The sequence below is a fragment of the Salmo trutta genome, chromosome 3 (assembly GCF_901001165.1).
Source record: "Salmo trutta chromosome 3, fSalTru1.1, whole genome shotgun sequence".
Lineage (NCBI taxonomy): Eukaryota > Metazoa > Chordata > Actinopteri > Salmoniformes > Salmonidae > Salmo > Salmo trutta.
The window spans coordinates 27,142,304-27,163,230 of NC_042959.1; the positions used below are offsets into that span (position 1 = coordinate 27,142,304).

General features: G+C 42.2%; 1 protein-coding gene across 1 annotated transcript; it reads right to left on the reverse strand.

Annotated features, from left to right (window-relative positions):
* Nucleotides 1–5,400: 5,400 nt before the first annotated feature.
* LOC115171384 (homeodomain-only protein) lies at nt 5,401–11,352 on the reverse strand. The gene is made up of 2 exons (XM_029728146.1): nt 10,924–11,352; nt 5,401–5,724 (listed from the first exon to the last, which is right to left on the reverse strand). The coding sequence occupies exons 1-2, from the start codon at nt 11,071–11,073 to the stop codon at nt 5,647–5,649; spliced, it is 228 nt and encodes a 75-aa protein (XP_029584006.1). The 5' UTR covers nt 11,074–11,352; the 3' UTR covers nt 5,401–5,646.
* Nucleotides 11,353–20,927: the final 9,575 nt, after the last annotated feature.

Here is a 20,927-nt window from a genome sequence, read left to right on the forward strand (position 1 = left end):
CTTTCTGTCCATTGGGGTTGTTTTCTTTACTTTGCTACTTCCAAAATCCAGTAGCCCCCGTTCCAAAAGAATGTGTTATCGTCTCGAAATGAGAGCAAAGGTATGATAAAAGGATCCACATGTGTTTCTACATTTCAATCATTTTGGGTTCTCTGTTTATATCATAACCACATGTTGTAAAGATTCCTCATGTGTTTTCCTTGAGAAAGTGAAATCACATACATTGATTCAAAAATAACATTCTCGCCCCAGGAGCTTCAAATTCCTTCTAAAGAGTCAGCATCGCAGCCAACCCTCGCTATATGACCACTGTATCATTTACAAAGGGCGCCGTGAGCTTGCTTTGAAATCCACCGTAATCCTGGTTCAACTACAGGCGCATGTGAGCATTATGTAAAGGTGGACACAATGGCTTTCAAAAGGGTCATGTGGATTTAGAACGGTGCGGGAGGGTTGGTGTAGCCGCCATGGGAGTAGGGCCCCAGTGGAGAGGCGTACGGATCTCAGAGGCTAGACTTCAAAGCAGATCCAAGCGTCCAACTGGGACCTAATCTGGGATAAGCCACCAATGATCGTGACCTGGGACTGTAGGGTAAAGAGGGTTAGTGGAAGGTGGAGGAGGCAAAGGAGAAAGGGGGTGGGTGTGTAATCTCTGTCGGTGCCTCCCGCTAGTTGACTCAGTTCCTATGGTGCACCTGTTCCTAGAGAGGAGCTCCGAACTTTGCTGCTGGTTATCTGTCTGTTTGTGGCAGCCGGCTCTGACACTGATAGGCTGTGAGTGGGGAAGCTGTCTCATTCTGGATCCCGCCGGCTAGATGGGATGCTTACGCTTGCAGAGTATTAGTGCGACTGATCTGGTTTTGGCAGATAACGGCAACACTATTTTAAGCTACGCATTAGGCTACACGTTTATAAAGGGTGCATGCGTAGTTTATAGGCATTTAATTACTGATTTAGTAATTGGTAATGAACAGTTGTGTGTGTAAATATATCACATTATAAACACATGAATGAAGATCACTATTGAGTGAAACTAGCTACTTTAACAACTTGCCGATTAACCCTTTATGAAGTTCAGTGAAGTTCAGTTTGCACAAATCTTTTTCCTATCAACTCTTCATTGCCTCAATTGCTAAGTATGCAAACAAATTCCATGCTCCAATCTGTGTCTTATCTGCCTTGTTAGATGTTGTCATATCATCCTTGGCTATTCAAAGCTGCATGCAAAAACCCTCTGATCAAAGAAATGTAGCTAGCATGCTCTCAACATAATGTCTGTGACAAGGGCAGTATTCATGTTGCACTGCGAGTTGTTAACCTTTTTTATGGTGTGTTGGCAAAATATGTGCTGCATCCTCAACGCACATTTCCTCTTAATCCAGCAATAAGAACAAACCAAGACGTCCTCAATTGCATCTTTTGTTGAAGTTCAAGTCAAGTGAATATCAACAACAAAAATCCTTGTGAGAACTATCTTCGCTCATACATTGATGCACATGTGAACTGTATTAGTCTAGCAGCTTCTCGAGTCCTGAAAAGTGTGGTTTGGGCAGAGTGCAGTTTGGAAAGTTCTGTAGTCAGTTCCTAGGACCAGCTGGACCAGTGAATCTTCCCGGCTCTGACTCTCACCAGTCCTGGGGTGACAGATTCCACACAGGCCTGCTAAGTCTCCTTAGCAACAGACAATACCAGGGCCCATTCACCTTCCATACACATCTCATGGACCTCTTACAGCATGCTAACAACCACTCCAGCAAGCCTTTCATTCCATTGAATTGTAGTTTGGAAATGACGTCATACGCAATATAGCATTATCTTTCTGATACCGGTACATATCAATAAAGGAGCGGTGAGGTATCATTTTTTTCAAATGTCCATTTCTTTATGGTTTTGCTAATGTTTTTTTCAGCTGCAACACAAATCATATGATTTAATAGTGACGTGCAAGAAGGGACAATGTATGCTTTCAGCTGGAGCTTCCTGATGGGCAGACCACAGGCTGTGAGGAATGCAACAACACCTCCTCCACACTGACTCTTAACACAGGGGCCCCCCAGGGGTGTGTCGTCAGACCTCTGCTGTATTCCCACAACTGCGTCGCTTTGCATGACACCAACTCCATCGTGTTTGCTGGTGTCGTCCAACAATAACGAGTCAGCCTATAGGGAGGAGGTACAGTGAACTGGCATTGTGACCCCGGGTCTCCTACGGAAGCAACCAACTTCTTAGACCATTAGACCAAGAAGAAATTCCCTCTTGGGCCGAGGGCAGAAACAGGCGTGGCTACCTCATCACATGACTATGACCAACTTATGTTCCGATACACCAGGACATCAACCTCTCCCTTAACGTCAGCAAAACAAAGGAGTTGATTGTTGACTTCAGGAAGCAAAGGAGGGAACATGCCCCGATCCACATCAACGAGACTGCAGTAGAGTGTCAGCAGTTTTAAGTTCCTTGGCAGCCACATCACGAGGACTTGACATGGACCAAAAACATCACCACTCTTGTCAAGAGGGTGCAACAGCGTCTATATTTCCTAAGGCGACTGAATAAATTAGGCATGCAACGCCGGGTCGTCTCCAAATACTACCACTGCACCATTGAGAGCATCCTGACCGGTTGTATCACGGCCTGGTATGGGAATTACCCCATCCACGACCCCAAGGCCCTCCAGCAGGTGGTGAAGACGGCCCAGAACATCACTGGGAACGTGCTCCCACCCACCCATCCAGGACATCTACTCAAAACGGTGCCTGAGGAAGGCCCTGCAGCATCATCAAGGAGACCACACACCCCATCTACGAGCTGTTCACTCCCTTACCGTTGGGCAGACGGTATCAGAGCATGAGGTCTGATACCAACAGGCTCAGAAACAGTTTCTATCTACAAGCCATCAGAGTGCTGAACACTTCAACTGGACTGATACCTGCTCTGATTCTCCACACCTTATCACACATGCACTCACTCACGCACACACCCACACCCACACCTACACATATACACTGAGCAACAATATAAACACAACATGTAAAGTGTTGGTCCCATGTTTCATGAGCCGAAATAAAAAATCCCAGAAATGTTCTATACACACAAAAAGCTTATTTATCTTACATTTTGTGCAGAAATGTGTTTACATCCCTGTTAGTGAGCATTCCTCCTTTGCCAAGATAATCCATCCACCTGACAGGTGTGGCATATCAAGAAACTGATTAAACAGCATGATCATTACACAGGTGCACCTTGTGCTGGGGGCAATAAAAAAGTCACTCTAAAATTTGCAGTTTTGTCACACAACACAATGCCACAGATGTCTCAAGTTTTGAGGGAGCGTGCAATTAGTATGCTGACTGCAGGAATGTCCACCAGAGCTGTTGCCAGAGAATTGAATGTTAATTTCTCTACCCTAAGCTGCCTCCAATGTTGTTTTAGAGAATTTGGCAGTACCTCCAACCGGCCTCACAACCGCAGACCAAGTGTATGGCGTGATGTGGGCGAGCAGTTTGCTGATCTCAACATTGTGAACAGAGTGCCCCATGGTGGGGTTATGGTATGGGCAGGCATAAGCTATTGACAACGAACACAATTGCATTTTATTGATGGCAATTTGAATGCAGATATACTGTGACGAGATCCTGAGGCTCATTGTCATGCCATTCATCTGCTGCCATCACCTCATGTTTCAGCATGATAATGCACTGTCCCCATGTCGCAAAGATCTGTCCACAATTCCTGGAAAATGTTGCAGTTCTTCCATGGCCTGCATACTCACCAAAAACGTCACCCATTGAGTATGTTTGGAATGCTCTGGATCGACATGTACAACGTGTAAGCTTGTTCCAGTTCCCGCCAATATCCAGCAACTTCACACAGCCATTGAACAGGAGTGGGACAACATTCCACAGACCACAATCAACAGCCTGATCAACTCAATTCGAAGGAGATGTATAGCGCTGCATGAGGCAAGTGGTGGTAAAACCAGATACTGACACATTTTCTGATCCACGCCCCTACCTTTTTTATAAAGGTATCTGTGACCAACAGGTGCATATCTGTATTCCCATTCATGTGAAATCCAGAGATTAGAGTCTAATGAATTTATTTAAATTGACTGATTTCCTTATAAGGGAAAGGGGGATACCTAGTCAGTTGTCTGAATCAGAGAGGTGTGGGGGGCTGCCATAATCAACATCCACGTCTTATATGAACTGTAACTCAGTGAAATCTTTGAACTTGTTGCATGTGTTTATATTTTTGTTCAGTATACATTCATGCTACCACACATTACAACTGCTGCTACCAGACTCCTGTTAGGATTGCTAAATACTGCACAATTTAAACACTTGCCCCCAATCCCCCCTTCCCCAAAACATGTGTAAATATTGAACTATAAATTGTGCTTTCCTGTGTTATACTTATACTGTATTATACTTACTCTACTGAACAATTTACTTTATGTTCGTATTATTATATTTTAGGATTTCTTATTGTTGTTGCATTGTCCAGAAGGAACCTACAAGTAATCATTTAGTTGAGAGGTGTATACCATGTTTTTCCTGTACATACGACTAATAAAACTTGATGATGTTCTGCATTTGGCGTGTTCAACTCTAAATAAACACACTTGTTTTTCCTCTGTGGGTGGGACTCCTTTTTTCACAGTCAGCTGAACAAAAACAGTGTGTATGTGTGCAGTGTGCGCCAGCCAGGCCAAACAGCTATCTGTCACAACACACTGTAAAACAGACAGACTGTCAGAGAGGGGGAAGTTGTATTAGGACCAGAAGTAGATACCTGATGAGTTGGTATCAGGTCTGTTATGTAGGCAGTTCCCACGATCAGTCCATCATTACCCTAGGTTCTTTGGCAGGATATCACTTCCTTCCCACTGGGCACAGACGTCAATTCAACGTCATTTCATTGACATGAGGTTGAAACAACGTTGATTCAACCAGTGTGTGCCCAGTGGGTTCTGTCTCCCTCTCTTTCCTTTACCTGTTGTTTTCCCTAGACAGATATTTAGAAAGGATGTCTGACATCCTAGAAACAGGGACAATTGAACCGACAGGTAGGTGGCATCACCTGCTGGCAGTTGGTTGCTCTGATCCCAGCTTACGTCAAAAGCCTTTCCCTTCAAATTAGCCATCGACCCCAAGTCCCTGTTACAGGGCCAGCTGATTCCTGTTGAATGTGTCATAACATGAGCGCTGCCTCACATGTTTTATAGTCCCATGAAAGCCCAACGTTATCCCGCTCCCTGCTGAGAGATGCACAAAACAAAGGCTTACAACAAAGTCCCCCCCTCCAAACCTTTCCGCCATTGTACCCTACAGTACTTCCTCATTAAGTTCAGAAGGCCCCTCATACTGATGACATGCAGCATGAAAGCAGTCTACGTCATTTATAATATATGTTTGTTTATTTATTATTATATGTAAACATGCCAATTATATTGGCAAAAAAACATTTGACTCGCATTACACTTCACACATTCACTAAATGAAAATAGCTTAGATACAAAGGAGAGAGAACGATGGAAGGAAGGTATGAGTGGTTGATGTGTCCTGGGAGTTGGTCAGTAAGGGCGTGGCAGATCAGTCAGAGAAGCAACGGGGTGAGGGGGAGGTTTCCTTCACCACTCCAATTTCAGTCTTTCACTGACCCCAGTTGAGCTGGAAGGCCCTCGGCCTGTCTCCACCGTGCATTGCGTAGCCTGAACCATTTCTGGAAGAAACAAAAAGAGCCCAAGATAGGTGTCAGAGACAGGTGACGTCACACCACGGCATTGTTGCTATTGTTCCACCAGGTATTAGTTCCAAATAGCATTATTATTGGAGCGTTAGTCACAGAATCTGTAAACTGACCTGGGAGAGGTAATGGTAGGTTATACACTGAACAAACTCATAATGACATTAATATTCCTAAACAATTTCCCCTAGGTGTTTTTCATTATGCAGGGCAATGAGGTTGCAGGTTGGCATTTATTGAGATTACTCATGTACAGGAGGCAGCTCTGCAGGGTAGTCACTAGCTGGCACAGCCAAGAAAGTCATACAATCTGATTTTAAACCCAACCCCAACCTTAAAGGTATACTCAGCAATATGACGTAGATGCACGAAGTAAACAGCATAGTGGGTCAATTTCCGCAACAACTATGAGAGTTGAAGTGCGAAGGTACACTACTCTGCTGTTTTGGTCCCGTTGCTCTCACGTTGTAACAGCGTGAATACAATCCGTGCCATGTGTGTGAGCGTAGTCTTGCATCTCGCTCGACGCAATAGCTGCGGTGCTGCTCGAGGCAACGTCATTTCTACCTTTAAGTAGACATTAAAATAAACTTTTTTTCTGCTTTCAATTTTGTTTTTTTGTTTATTTTCTAAAGCAATTAATGTCTGGATTTCACTGTTTTGCCTTGTCTCACACCCAGACTTTATTATGCTATGTATTACACACAGAACATTTTGAATAATTTACAAATATTTAATGCATCTGTTTAGATAAAGAGTCAAAGAAATGGAAACAATATCAATAGTTGATGTGCATAAATCATTTGTTGCTTTTTTTTACACAAAATAGTCGTCTCACAGTATTTGGTATTTTGTTAGTTTATTAGAATCCCCATTAGCTGTTGCAAAAGCAGCAGCTACTCTTCCTGGAGTCCACACAAAACATAATACATTGATACATATCAATGCATACACACAAACTATCTAGGTCAAATAGGGCAGAGGCACTGTGCCACGAGATGTTGCTTTATCTGTTTTTTTAAACAAAGGTTTGCTGTTTATTTGAGCAATGTGAGATGGAAGGAAGTTGCATGCAATAAGGGCTTTATATACAGTTGAAGTTGGAAGTTTACATACACTTAGGTTGGAGTCATTAAAACTTGTTTTTCAACCACTCCACAAATTTCTTGTTAACAAACTATAGTTTTCGCAAGTCGGTTAGGACATCTACTGTGTGCATGACACAAGTCATTTTTCCAACAATTGTTTACAGACAGATTATTTCACTTAGAATTCACTATATCACAATTCCAGTGGGTCAGAAGATTACATACACCAAGTTGACTGTGCCTTTAACAGCTTGGAAAATTCCAGAAAATGATGTCATGGCTTTAGAAGCTTCTGATAGGCTAATTGACATAATTTGAGTCAATTGGAGGTGTACCTGTGGATGTATTTCAAGGCCTACCTTCAAACTCAGTGCCTTTTTGCTTGACATCATGGGAATATCAAAAGAAATCAGCCAAGACCTCAGCAAAATAATTGTAGACCTCCACAAGTCTGGTTCATCCTTGGGAGCAATTTCCAAACGCCTGAAGGTACCACGTTCATCTGTACAAACAATAGTATGCAAGTATAAACACAATGGGACCACGCAGCCGTCATACCGCTCAGGAAGGAGACACGTTCTGTCTCCTAGAGATGAACATACTTTGGTGCGAAAAGTACAAATCAATCCCAGAACAACAGCAAAGGACCTTGTGAAGATGCTGGAGGAAACGGGTACAAAAGTATCTATATCCACAGTAAAACGAGGAAGGAAGAAGCCACTGCTCCAAAACCACCATAAAAAAAGCCAGACTACGGTTTGCAACTGCACATGGGGACAAAGAACGTTCTTTTTGGAGAAATGTCCTCTGGTCTGATGAAATAAAAATAGAACTGTTTGGCTATAATGACCATCGTGATGTTTGGAGGTTAAAGGGGGAGGCTTGCAAGCCGAAGAACACCATCCCAACCGTGAAGCACGGAGGAGGCAGCATCATGTTGTGGAGGTGCTTTGCTGCAGGAGGGACTGGTGTACTTCACAAAATAGATGGCATCATGAGGTAGGAAAATGATGTGGTTATATTGAAGCAACTTCTCAAGACATCAGTCAGGAAGTTAAAGCTTGGTTGCAAATGGGTCTTCCAAATGGACAGTGACCCCAAGCATACTTCCAAAGTTGTGTCAAAATGGCTAAAGGACAACAAAGTCAAGGTATTGGAGTGGCCATCACAAAGCCCTGACCTCAATCCTATAATTGTGGGCAGAACTGAAAATGCATGTGTGAGCAAGGAGGCCTACAAACCTGACTCAGTTACACCAGCTCTGTCAGGAGGAATGGGCCAAAATTCACCCAACTTATTGTGGGAAGCTTGTGGAAGGCTACCCAAGTTAAACAATTTAAAGGCAATGCTATCAAATACTAATTGAGTGTATGTAAACTTCTCACCCACTGAGAATGTGATGAAAGAAATAAAAGCTGAAATAAATCATTCTCTCTACTATTATTCTGATATTTCAAATTCTTAAAATAAAGTGGTGATCCTAACTGACCTAAAACAGGGAATTTTTACTCGGATTAAATGTCAGGAATTGTGAAAAACTGAGTTTAAATGTATTTGGCTAAGGTGTATGTAAACTTCCGACTTCAACTGAACGGCTATGGGACAAACGTCTATGGGACAAAATTCCTCCTGAGATGTGTGCAAACCTGGTGGCCAACTACAAGAAACGTCTGACCTCTGTGATTGCCAACAAGGGTTTTGCCACCAAGTACTAAGTCATGTTTTGCAGAGGGGTCAAATACTTATTTCCCTCATTAAAATGCAAATCAATTTATAACATTTTTGACATGCGTCTTTCTGGATTTTTTTGTTGTTATTCTGTCTCTCACTGTTCAAATAAACCTACCATTAAAATGATAGACTTATCATTTCTTTGTCAGTGGGCAAACGTACAAAATCAGCAGGGGATCAAATACTTTTTTCCCTCGCTGTACCTATTTTGCAACTACTTTCTGGCACAGATTCGCAAGATGCTCGTAAAGGGGTACACACAAATTAACCATCATGTGCAAGGAAAATATTTCAAATTAACCCTATTTAATCTATAAAAAACTTTGTCACAGAAAATAGATGATTTGCAGTATGGATCAGATGAGATAGAGGTCATTATACCACTTAATAAATGAACAGGGACATTTTTAGGTGTGCTGCAGAATAGTATGTCCCATCAAGGTGTGCCACGGCTCAACAAAGGTTGGGATGGGAACCACTGGTATAAAACACTTTGTAAAGAGGTAGAAACATGTTGTAAATGCTCTTTATGCAGGCGAGGGAGTGGTAACAGGGTGTGCCCTTCCCTTAAGGTACTGTAATGACTATTAAACAGCCAGCGCCATGTTCCAATTCATGTTCCAACAGTAGGTGGTTAAAAACATCCACTGTAAATGAAGTCAGAGGGCCAAGTACTCCACTTCACCCAGAACCACATGTGTCCAGTCAAGTTGGCTGGGCATCTCCCATCTTTGTAACACTCACAATGGAAACACGCAGTCACAACAGCAGTGGAGTGAGCATGCCAAAGCGGTTTGCAGAGGAGAGAGGGAGAACCTTTTGAGAAACGTGTCATATTGGCTGCCATGATCTGTACTTGATAATCCTCCATTTGTTAATGCAAATAATGTGTGGGACAAAATCTGCTCACAGTACCTGAAATTTCCCTATAAAATGAACCCAGCTCACATGTCTTCCTCCAAAACAACACCAAAGGTGTATTCTGCCCTACCAAGCAAAAAGGCAGTAACTGCTCATTTGGTCAAAAATTAGTTAATGTCATTTTTGCTGCATTAAATACATGCTTAATCATGTGGACAAGTATCCTGCCTCTATTGTATTGTGTTCTGGAGAAAATGTGGGTTATGCTAGCAGTAATTGCATAAAGTTACTGTGAAACCAAGGTAAATAAAAGCCTTTTGTTTCAGTTCCACGCTATGAGCAGTTACTGCCTTTTTGCTTGGTAGGGCAGTATTGTGAATCCTGAAACGGAACATATTGTTTCTCCATCAACTACAGTAGGCTATGTAAAAAGGACAATAAACAACACTGTGCATTACAACAAGGATATAAAACAGCTTAAATACTGAATTAGAATAACTAGCCTCTACACAAGAGGAATGCTATTAGATAGAGATGTCTGTATAACTTCAAACATAGGATAGGCCCTACCATGACGATTTATATCCGTTTATGTCATGCCATATGATTACTCAATGGCTTGGTAATTGCATGATCAAGAGTAAAGTCAAACAACACATATTGACTTAACACAATTTATGTTTTGACTGAATCCAAAGCTGATCCAACTGGAAACATTGTTATGTTACCCAATATTATTAGGACCACTGGTGTTCGTATTTATTATTAGAATGTTTGGAATTCCTGTGATGATGGGTAAATGCTCTATTTAAAAATGTCATCATCGTGTTATTTCGGGGACAGTGGCACTGGCATGGCATGCGAGCCGAATGAGGCGCGCAAAGAGGCGTGGACGCGCGCAGAGTCAGCGCTGTCCGTATCACGCTATTCTCTGTTTACATTGTTCCCACTGAATACAAAAATAAAGGCTAGATATTTCGGTAGCATAATAGAGGTCGATAATATCTCATCAAAACAACGATCATTCTGCTGACCACTCATTTGCGGCCCATTACGCCTATTCAGTGAAATATAAATTGTCTCTGGAAAATTGGCTTGCTACATAGTAGCCTATTTGTTCAATGGTGCGCGGTTAAAAAGAAGAAGAAACTAATTGGAAAGCACACTGCAACAACATTATAGCCTATAGGTTCCCAAATATGTGTAACTCTCCAAATTGCTGTTTCTGTTCAAGATAAATAAGGTAGCCATTTGATTGTTGACAATATTAACAATATTGTTGCAATATTGTTGCAATATTAACTTAATTTAGAGTATTGGCAATTGTGTGTGGTGTCAATCATTATAGGGCGCTTCCAGCCTATCCATCCGCGGCAAAGTTTTTTCCTCGCAACATTGTGTCCTTCTATCGGAAAAGTACATGTTCCTAGAGAGTCTAACCTTATCATTAGTCCTAAAACAACATCGAGAACATAATTGAACAGTGAACACTCACCGCTGTCTCTTCCTCGGTTAGTCCGCTTTCAGCTGCGATTAACATGAGCGTCGACTCATCCGGATGCTTGCTGACTCTGGTGAAATTCTCCTCCAGAATTTTGATCTGGTCCTCCGCTAACTGCATACTTTCTATCCCATTTGAAGCCATGTTCCCTCCAAAAAGAGCTCTCAGCCACAGAAGTCGTTTTTATAACGTAGCCTAGGCACTAAATTAGAACACTCCGTGTTTGAAGTTCCAATGCAAATGACGTCCGTTTGCCAGTAAACACCAGTGGCAACTAGGAAATGCTGGAGATAAGTACAAACAGAAATCGTTTAACAATTACAGCCCCTGCGAAACTAACAACCTAAAAGCATGTCACACTGACTGAGAATGTGGACCGTGTAAGCTCTTCTACTGTCAACAGTGGCTCTCCCAGAGCAAGTTTCACAGAACACACCCCTTTTATGTGAAATTTAATTGAAGTTTGAAGCAACAAAATATGAGCACGTTTTAAAGTGACATACACATTAATATATGAATACAGTAGGTCTACTAGAAAAGTTTAAATATTTCCATAACATACTGATAGTGCTTCAGCTTCTTCCACTCAACTGTTGACAATTCTGGTCTCTTCTCAGTATGCGACATATGCCTGGCGACGTCAGGAATGCACGAGGCTGTGTGCTCCAGACCCAGCTGTACCTGCAACCTGCCAGATCAGGTTATTCTATTTCAACCAAATTGTATTGTTCCAAATAGTATTGTTCCATGAAATTCGCTACATGCTTTGAAATAATGTGTAAAATAATCACAGTTTTGGAGTTTTCCCCCTCAACTTATTTCTACAACTGTAATAAACATGTAATTACTTGTTATTTACTTACTTGGAATATGTCATGGAATCTATCATTCATTGCCATTCAGGGAGGTATTAGCCTAGAGTCTTAGGATGCCATAAACCAAGAGGAAATTGTAACAAACCATTAAAGGTGCACTATGCAGAAATGTCTCTGCCATTTCCTCGTTGCTAAAATTCTAATAGTTCGCCTAATTTCAGTTTGTGACAAAACGATTCAGATTTGATTCAAAAAAGGTTCAGATTTGGCCCACAATTATAAGTTACTCTCACTGAACAGCTGGATAAGATGGCCAAAAACCCAGCCTTGCTTCTGTTTAGGTACTAAATATATTGATTATGTTGCCCATGACTTGAGTGTCTGCAATACTCTACACCTGTTAAACTGTATTCTATAGTGTAAGTAAAATGCATTCAAAAGTTATTACTGATAAAACCATGAGCAGTATTTTTGATTGGCTAACAGACATCATTTATTATTGGGATAAATGTTATAATGACATCAACCTGTCAATTTATGATCATTATACCACAAGTAATACAAAAGAGAGTTGAATGGGATTTGTATTACATAAAAGCCTGTTTGACAGGTTGTACAAACCACAATCCCTGATAAGATTTGAAGTATCTTTATCGGTCAATCCAAAGTTCAGCTAATAGCAATTGATAACAGATGCATCTCTTTCCAGGTGTCTAAAACATTGTGCACTGATTATGAATAGACTTTTTTGTTTATTAACAGTAGGAACAGTTCAAATAGAAATAATCACTATGTGTTTTGAAAGGCAACCATATTAAATGCAGCATTGTTGAATTCAGGAACACCAATGTGCCCAGCCGAACAAACAGTATGTCCACTTCAACCTTGCCTCATATAGGCGGCAGGCCTACTGTAGATATGCAAAGATGTGGTGAGTGCTTTTGAGTTCAAAATGAATGTGAGGCCAGCCTAAATATATCTTTGGTCAGGACCCCTCCCAGCCAGTAGAATGAGTTGTGTGCAGGTGACTACTCAGCATATCCTTTCCTGACCTATAGGACTATGCCCTCTGTTTTCTCAAGTCCAATTACATTCAACTATTAAATTATATTGTATCATAACGACAATTATTCATTGAGACCAAATAAATCAAATCAAAGGAATAACATTGTATTGATCCTCTGGTGGTGCTTAGTACACATACAGAGAGAGGTTGAGTCATCATCACTCATTACCGTCTTTTACATGTGGAATTATTCGTTCGTCGGCGGAACTTACCGTATGATTTTTTACTGCAATCTAGAGCCATAATCATTATGCTCAATTCTATGTAATAAAATATATGTCTATTTTTCTGCATATCTAAGCATACTTCTGATCTCTCTATCCTCCTGACTGGTAGTTTTTTTATTTTTTATTAAACAAATATGCATCTCTGCTAAAATCTGGGTAAAACATTTAAAGGAATGTGTCTTATTCCGTACATTGAGTTTTCTGAAGTTGGCTTTAGCTAGCCCAGATAGGTTCCCAATCTCCCAACATCATAACCAGCTACCGATAAGCCATTTCAGGCTATCAATCAAGTTAGAGTACCTAGCTTGTCTAATTGTCTTAGTTGGCATGCCGGCGACAAGGTTGGTAGACTTTAGAAATGCAAGCAATTGATAGCCTGAAATGGCTTCTTGGTAGCTGGTTGAGGTTGCTAAAATAAAATTGCTTCATAAAAGTGGCTAGTATTATTATAGAGAAAATAAACGAAGAAACAAAAACAGATTTACAGTACAAATCTGATGGGGCATGTGCCCCTGTGCCCCCTATAGACATGGCAGCTATAGGAATTTAGGACCTATACTGAGTAGACAAAACATTATGAACACCTGCTCTTTCCATGAGATGTACTGACCAGGTGAATCCAGGTAAAAGCTATGATCCCTTATTGATGTCACCTGTTAAATCCACTTCAATAAGTTTAGATGAAGGTGGAGGAGACAGGTTAAAGAAGGAATTAAAGAATTGAGACATGGATTGGGTATGTGTGCCATTCAGAGGGTGAATGGGCAAGACAAAATATTTAAGTGCCTTTGAACAGGGTATGGTAGTAGGTGCCAGGCACACCGGTTTGTGTCTAGAACTGCAATGCTGCTGGGTTTTTCACGCTCAGCAGTTTCCCGTGTGTATCAAGAATGGTCCAACACCCAAAGGACATCCAGCCAACTTGATAAAACTTTGGGAACCATTGATGTCAACATGGGCCAGCATCCCTGTGGAACACTTTGGACACCTTGTAGAGTCCAAGCCCTGACGAATTGAGGATGTTCTGAGGACAAAAGGCAGAGTAAACTTCAATATTAGGAAGGTGTTCTTAATGTTTTGTACACTCACTGTATGCGGCTCTGTTCACGTTAGGAGAACTGAGCTAGGAGTGAACTTTGGTAAAACTCTACATGATTCATGAGTAATGTCTCTGTTCACGTCAAGGGAACTAAGCAGTGAAAGTGTATGTCATATTTTAAATGTATGTAGTTCTGTCCTGTTCTTGTCTATTAATGTTCTGTAATATGTCATGTTTTGTGTCGACCCCAGGAAGATTAGTTGCTGCTTTAGTAGCAGCTAATGTAATACAAAAATACTTTTACTGGGACCAGAGTCATATATTTATGGCTCGGAGTGAGACTATTGCTACATGTAGGTCAGAGGTAAGGTGTTGTGTTGACACATCATCATTATATACTGCTCCAAAAAATAAAGGGAACACTTAAACAACACAATGTAACTCCAAGTCAATCACACTTCTGTGAAATCAAACTGTACACTTAGGAAGCAACACTGATTGACAATAAATTTCACATGCTGTTGTGCAAATGGAATACACAACAGGTGGAAATTATAGGCAATAAGCAAGACACCCCCAATAAAGGAGTGGATCTGCCAGTGGAGACCACAGACCACTTCTCAGTTCCTATGCTTCCTGGCTGATGTTTTGGTCACTTTTGAATGCTGGCGGTGCTTTCACTCTAGTGGTAGCATGAGACGGAGTCTACAACCCACACAAGTGGCTCAGGTAGTGCAGCTCATCCAGGATGGCACATCAATGCGAGCTGTGGCAAGAAGGTTTGCTGTGTCTGTCAGCGTAGTGTCCAGAGCATGGAGGCGCTACCAGGAGACAGGCCAGTACATCAGGAGACGTGGAGGAGGCCGTAGGAGGGCAACAACCCAGCAGCAGGACCGCTACCTCCGCCTTTGTGCAAGGAGGAGCAGGAGGAGCACTGCCAGAGCCCTGCAAAATGACCTCCAGCAGGCCACAAATGTGCATGTGTCTGCTCAAACGGTCAGAAACAGACTCCATGAGGGTGGTATGAGGGCCCGACGTCCACAGGTGGGGGTTGTGCTTACAGCCCAACACGGTGCAGGATGTTTGGCATTTGCCAGAGAACACCAAGATTGGCAAATTCACCACTGGCGCCCTGTGCTCTTCACAGATGAAAGCAGGTTCACACTGAGCACGTGACAGACGTGACAGAGTCTGGAGACGCCGTGGAGAACGTTCTGCTGCCTGCAACATCCTCCAGCATGACCGGTTTAGCGGTGGGTCAGTCATGGTGTGGGGTGGCATTTCTTTGGGGGGCCGCACAGCCCTCCATGTGCTCGCCAGAGGTAGCCTGACTGCCATTAGGTACCGAGATGAGATCCTCAGACCCCTTGTGAGACCATATGCTGGTGCGGTTGGCCCTGGGTTCCTCCTAATGCAAGACAATGCTAGACCAGTTCCTGCAAGAGGAAGGCATTGATGCTATTGACTGGCCCGCCCGTTCCCCAGACCTGAATCCAATTGAGCACATCTGGGACATCATGTCTCGCTCCATCCACCAACGCCACGTTGCACCACAGACTGTCCAGGAGTTGGCAGATGCTTTAGTCCAGGTCTGGGAGGAGATCCCTCAGGAGACCATCCGCCACCTCATCAGGAGCATGCCCAGGCGTTGTAGGGAGGTCATACAGGCACGTGGAGGCCACACACACTACTGAGACTCATTTTGACTTGTTTTAAGGACATTACATCAAAGTTGGATCAGCCTGTAGTGTGGTTTTCCACTTTAATTTTGAGTGTGACTCCAAGTCCAGACCTCCAGGGGTTGATAAATTGGATTTCCATTGATTATTTTTGTGTGATTTTGTTGTCAGCACATTCAACTATGTAAAGAAAAAGGTATTTAATAAGATTATTTCTTTCATTCAGATCTAGGATGTGTTGTTTAAGTGTTCCCTTTATTTTTTTGAGCAGTGTATATTGGGTGGCAAATTCCTAAGATAATCACTCATCACTGAGACCATGGAATTATGACAGACAGGAGAACGCTTTAGTATATACACTACATGACCAAAAGAATTTGGACACCTGCTCGTCGAACATCTCATTCCAAAATCATGGGCATTATGGAGTTGGTCCCCCCTTCGCTGCTATAACAGCTTCCACTCTTCTGGGAAGGCTTTCCACTAGATGTTGGAACATTGCTGCAGGGACTTGCTTCCATTCAGGCACAAGAGCATTAGTGAGGTCGGGCACTAATGTTGCGCGATTAGGCCTGTCTCGCAGTCGGTGTTCCAATTCATCCCAAAGGTGTTTGATGAGGTTGAGGTCAGGGCTCTGTGCAGGCCAGTCAAGTTCTTCCACACCAATCTTGACAAACCATTCCTGTGTGGACCTCGCTTTGTGCATGGGGGCATTGTCATGCTGAAACAGGAAAGGGCCTTTCCCAAAATGTCGCCACAAAGTTGGAAGCACAGAATTGTCTAGAATGTCATTATATGCTGTAGCATTAAGATTTCCCTTCACTGGAACTAAGGGACCTAGCCCGAACCATGAAAAACAGCTCCAGACCATTGTTCCTCCTCCACCAAACATTAAGGTTGTCACTATACATTGGGGCAAGTAGTGTCCTCCTGGCACCCGCCAAACCCAGATTTGTTCGTCGGACTGCCAGATGCCAGAGAATGCGTTTCCACAGCAATCCAACTGCATTTCCACTCCTCCAGAGTCCAATGGCGTTGAGCTTTACACCACTCGAGCCAACGCTTGTCATTGCCCATGGTGATCTTAGGCTTGTGTGCGGTTGCTTGGCCATGGAAACCCATGTCATGAAGTTCCCAACAAACAGTTCTTGTGCTGATGTTGCTTCCAGAGGCAGTTTGGAACTCGGGAGTGAGTGTTGCATCCGAGGAGGTTCTGTTCTGTGAGCTTGTGTGGCCTACCACTTTGCGGCTGAGACGTTGTTGCTCCTAGACGTTTCCACATCACAATAGCAGCAGGTACAGTTGACCGGGGCAGCTCTAGCTGGGCAGTATTTTTACGAACTGACTTGTTGGAAAAGTGGCACTGAGCTCTTCAGTAAGGCCATTCTACTGCCAATGTTTGTCTATGAAGATTGTGTGTGCTCGATTTTATACACCTGTCAGGAAAGGGTGTGGCTGAAATAGCTGAATCCACAAATTTGAAGGTGTGTCCACATACTTGTGTATATATAGAGGATATGGGTATTTACTAGTTAATGAATGAGAGGGTGATGTCACAAGACACAACTAAGTCACCATGTTTGGAACAAGCTATACGGTTTGACTCTGACATGATGTACGCATTACGCTGTGGTTAGAAAAACAATGCTTGTGTCATAACATTCCATGACAATTACTACCAGCTGTAAGAGTTGCTGTTGATGAGTGCATGATTCAATGATTTATTCTCATAACAGTTTTATGACAGTTGTAGTAGGCCTGTCACAAGTCACTCCAGAGATGTATTGCATTATTCTACTGTTATGACAGCCCAATGTTATTGACAGGTCTCTTGAGTCACCTAAGTATTTTTCCCCCCGTGTTTTTAATAGAATAAAAGGAAACCTAAAACAAACACCCAAATCCATTTCCAGAAAAGGAAATGTGGTTGTACAGTATGCAAAATAAATCTAGAGATAGACTGATATGTAGTAGGCCATACCACTACTAAATCTCTAAGGCCTCTGGGAGGTTGAAAAAACAGATTCCTGCTCGTCTCCCCCTGGCTTTAACTCCCTGATTTCCACAGGATCCAAACGTCTTGTTTCCATTAGAGAGCATCTATAACGACCTCGGAGTTACCGTGAAAGGAGCTCCTGCACAAGTCAGTTATTTAAGGAGGCCGGGCCATATCACATGGGCCTTTTATGACAGTCTTGTAGTCTGGTCCTCCCCTCCAACCTCCCTACAGAAACATCTGGAAATTAAGAATCAAATTCGCCTGGACCTGGAGAAGGAAATGAAGCTGCTGGGTTATGGATTAGTGTTGGGTTGGGGACAGAGAGAGAAGCATCGGAGCGTGCCCGTTTGGCCGGCTCTCGGCGGTGTCACACTCCCTCATAGAGGAAGCACTAAAGAAGGCTCTAATAAATCGGCAAGCGGGGAAGCCAAGACTTCGTACAAATGGCAGGAAGCAACGTCCTGTGAGCTCAGTAAGCTGGCCAATGAAGAGGATGTGGAAAAGGGTAGAGTAGCTTTTTTTAAATATATATACAGCGCGAAGGCAGGATGTCTTACGTAATTGGGCAGATTTATTCATTGTGACATCAAGCTGGGGCCACTATAGGCTACGGGAAGGGACCGAGTTGAGTCTTTTACTATTACTAACTCTGCTGGACAAGTACAACAATTGCTACAGCCACACAGATGAAACCACTATCATTCCTTTACTGTATTTCCAAAACAAAGAAACAATGTAGTGTTTTAGCCCAATGAAATGGCTTTGAAATTCAAATAATCTTGGTAGGCTATCTATTCCAAAAATTAAACCCAATTTGATTTACCCAAGCTGCCTTTCGTGAGGGAAATATTGTATTGACTGAGTAAGCAACAGACTTCATAAACTGTGGGGCCCCATGTCTCTATGGGAGTCTCTCACAAGTCGTTCTGCATATGATTCAAGTTCATAAGTCAGGCCTGTTCAAGAAGGAATGCTCATCAAAATAAACTCGCAGCCGACTCTCTTTCCCTCTCTGACAGTTGGAGAGTTTGAGGGAAGGGGGGCTAGTTGTTAGCTAGTTGTTAGTTAGTTCGTTTGTGTGTTCTGTCAAGCTATTGGAAAGCTGAACAAACACTGCTGTTAGTTCTGCCCATAAAACCATAGAGATGGAGCTGATATGACTTGCAAAATGTGCGTCTGATGACCTCTATAAGACCTCTATAAGAAGGCCAGCATCCCGGAGTTGCCTCTTCACTGTTGACGTTGAGACTGGTGTTTTGCGGGTACTATTTAATGAAGCTGCCATTTGAGGACTTGTGAGGCATCTGTTTCTCAAACTAGACACTCTAATGTACTTGTCCTCTTGCTCAGTTGTGCACCGGGGCCTCCCACTCCTCTTTATATTCTGGTTAGAGCCAGTTTGCGCTGTTCTGTGAAGGGAGTAGTACACAGCATTGTACGAGATATTCAGTTTCTTGGCAATTTCTTGCATGGAATAGACGTCATTTCTCAGAACAAGAATAGACTGACAAGTTTCAGAAGAAAGGTCTTTGTTTCTGGCCATTTTTAGCCTGTAATCAAACCCACAAATGATGATGCTCCAGATACTCAGCTAGTCTAAAAAAGGCTAGTTTTATTGCTTCTTTAATCAGGACAACAGTTTTCAGCTGTGCTAACATAATTGCAAAAGGATTTTCTAACAATCAATTAGCCTTTAAAATGATAAACTTGGATTAGCAAACACAACGTGCCATTGGAACACAGGAGTGATGATTGCTGATAATGGGCCTCTGTACGACTATGTAGACATTCCATAAAAATAAAAATCAGCCGTTTCCAGCTACAGTTGTAATTTACAACATTACAATGTCTACACTGAATTGCTGATGAATTTGATGTTATTTTAAGTGGACAAAAATGTGCTTTTCTTTCAAAATCAAGAAAATTTCTAAGTGACCCCAAACTTTTGAACGGTAGTGTAAATCATTTAAAATTCCTTATATTAAGCAAACCAGACAGTTTGACAGATAGCCAGGGGCACACTCCAACACTCAGACATCATTTACAAACAAAGCATTTGTGTTCAGTGAATCCGCCAGATCAGAGGCAGTAGGGATGACCTCTTGATAAGTATGTGAATTGGACCATTTTCCTGTCAAAATGTAAGTACTTTTGGGTGTCAGGGAAAATGTATGGAGTAAAAATTACATCATTTTCTTTAGGAATGTAGTGAAGTAAAAGTAAAAAAGTTGGCAAATATATAAATAGTAAAGTACAGGTACCCCAAAAAACGACTTAACTAGTACTTTAAAGAATTTTTACTTAAGTACTTTACACCACTGTTTATTTGTGTATAGCTAACAGCAGATGTGGTAGCAGAATGTTTCCTACCATGAAACAAAGTATTACTATATCGTTAAAAGTATTTTTTTCATAATATGTTAAAATAAATATGACTCGTTAGATACTTTTAGCTGCAGAAGAGGAAATGTTTATTTTACCATAGGGATAAAAAGGAGACTTCTGGATATTTTCTACTGTTCAACTGCACTGTTTTTCACTGGATTACAAAGAAAGAAATCTTTATTTTGACTACCGCTACTATCTGCAGTATATCCTGTCAAACAAAACTCCATTGTACGCTTACAAGAGAAGCACAGAAAATACCTTTTGTTGAAGCCAAGACTACACCCAAAAACTACAGCATATCACGAGAAGATAGTCCTACCACATGAGACAAGAGGCCTGTGTGTGTAATAAGTTCAGTTGAAGAGTGGAGGGGAGAAAATCTTTAAACTTCTGTCTCAAATAAGATGTACGTTTGCAGCAGTAGACACAACAGGTATAGAAAATTATAAACCCTTCTTTTTCTGGTTTTCAAGATGGGAAAATTAATTCATGTTGCAAGGCTGAATGGGAAACTGACATCATGCCCCATGAAGATATCCCCCCCACACACACACACACACACACACACACACACACACACACACACACACACACACACACACACACACACACACACACACACACACACACACACACACACACACCCCGTGGTGGGGGAAAGGGGGGGTGCTGGTAAGTGAAAGGGGGTGTTGAAGTGTGTGTGGGGGCTGGCCAGTAAAATGGGTGTTTAAATATCCTTTTTTTGTTGGTGAGGGGCTCATGAGTTGTGCTGCAACACCTCACTG

What these genes read in the sequence shown, in the direction of transcription:
- LOC115171384 (XM_029728146.1), bottom strand. Translation starts at nt 11,073, where the DNA reads ATGGCTTCAAATGGGATAGAAAGTATGCAGTTAGCGGAGGACCAGATC. An exon ending in TAACCGAGGAAGAGACAGCG is followed by an intron (nt 5,725 to 10,923) that starts GTGAGTGTTCAC and finishes TGTTTCTTCCAG; the next exon opens with AAATGGTTCAGGCTACGCAA.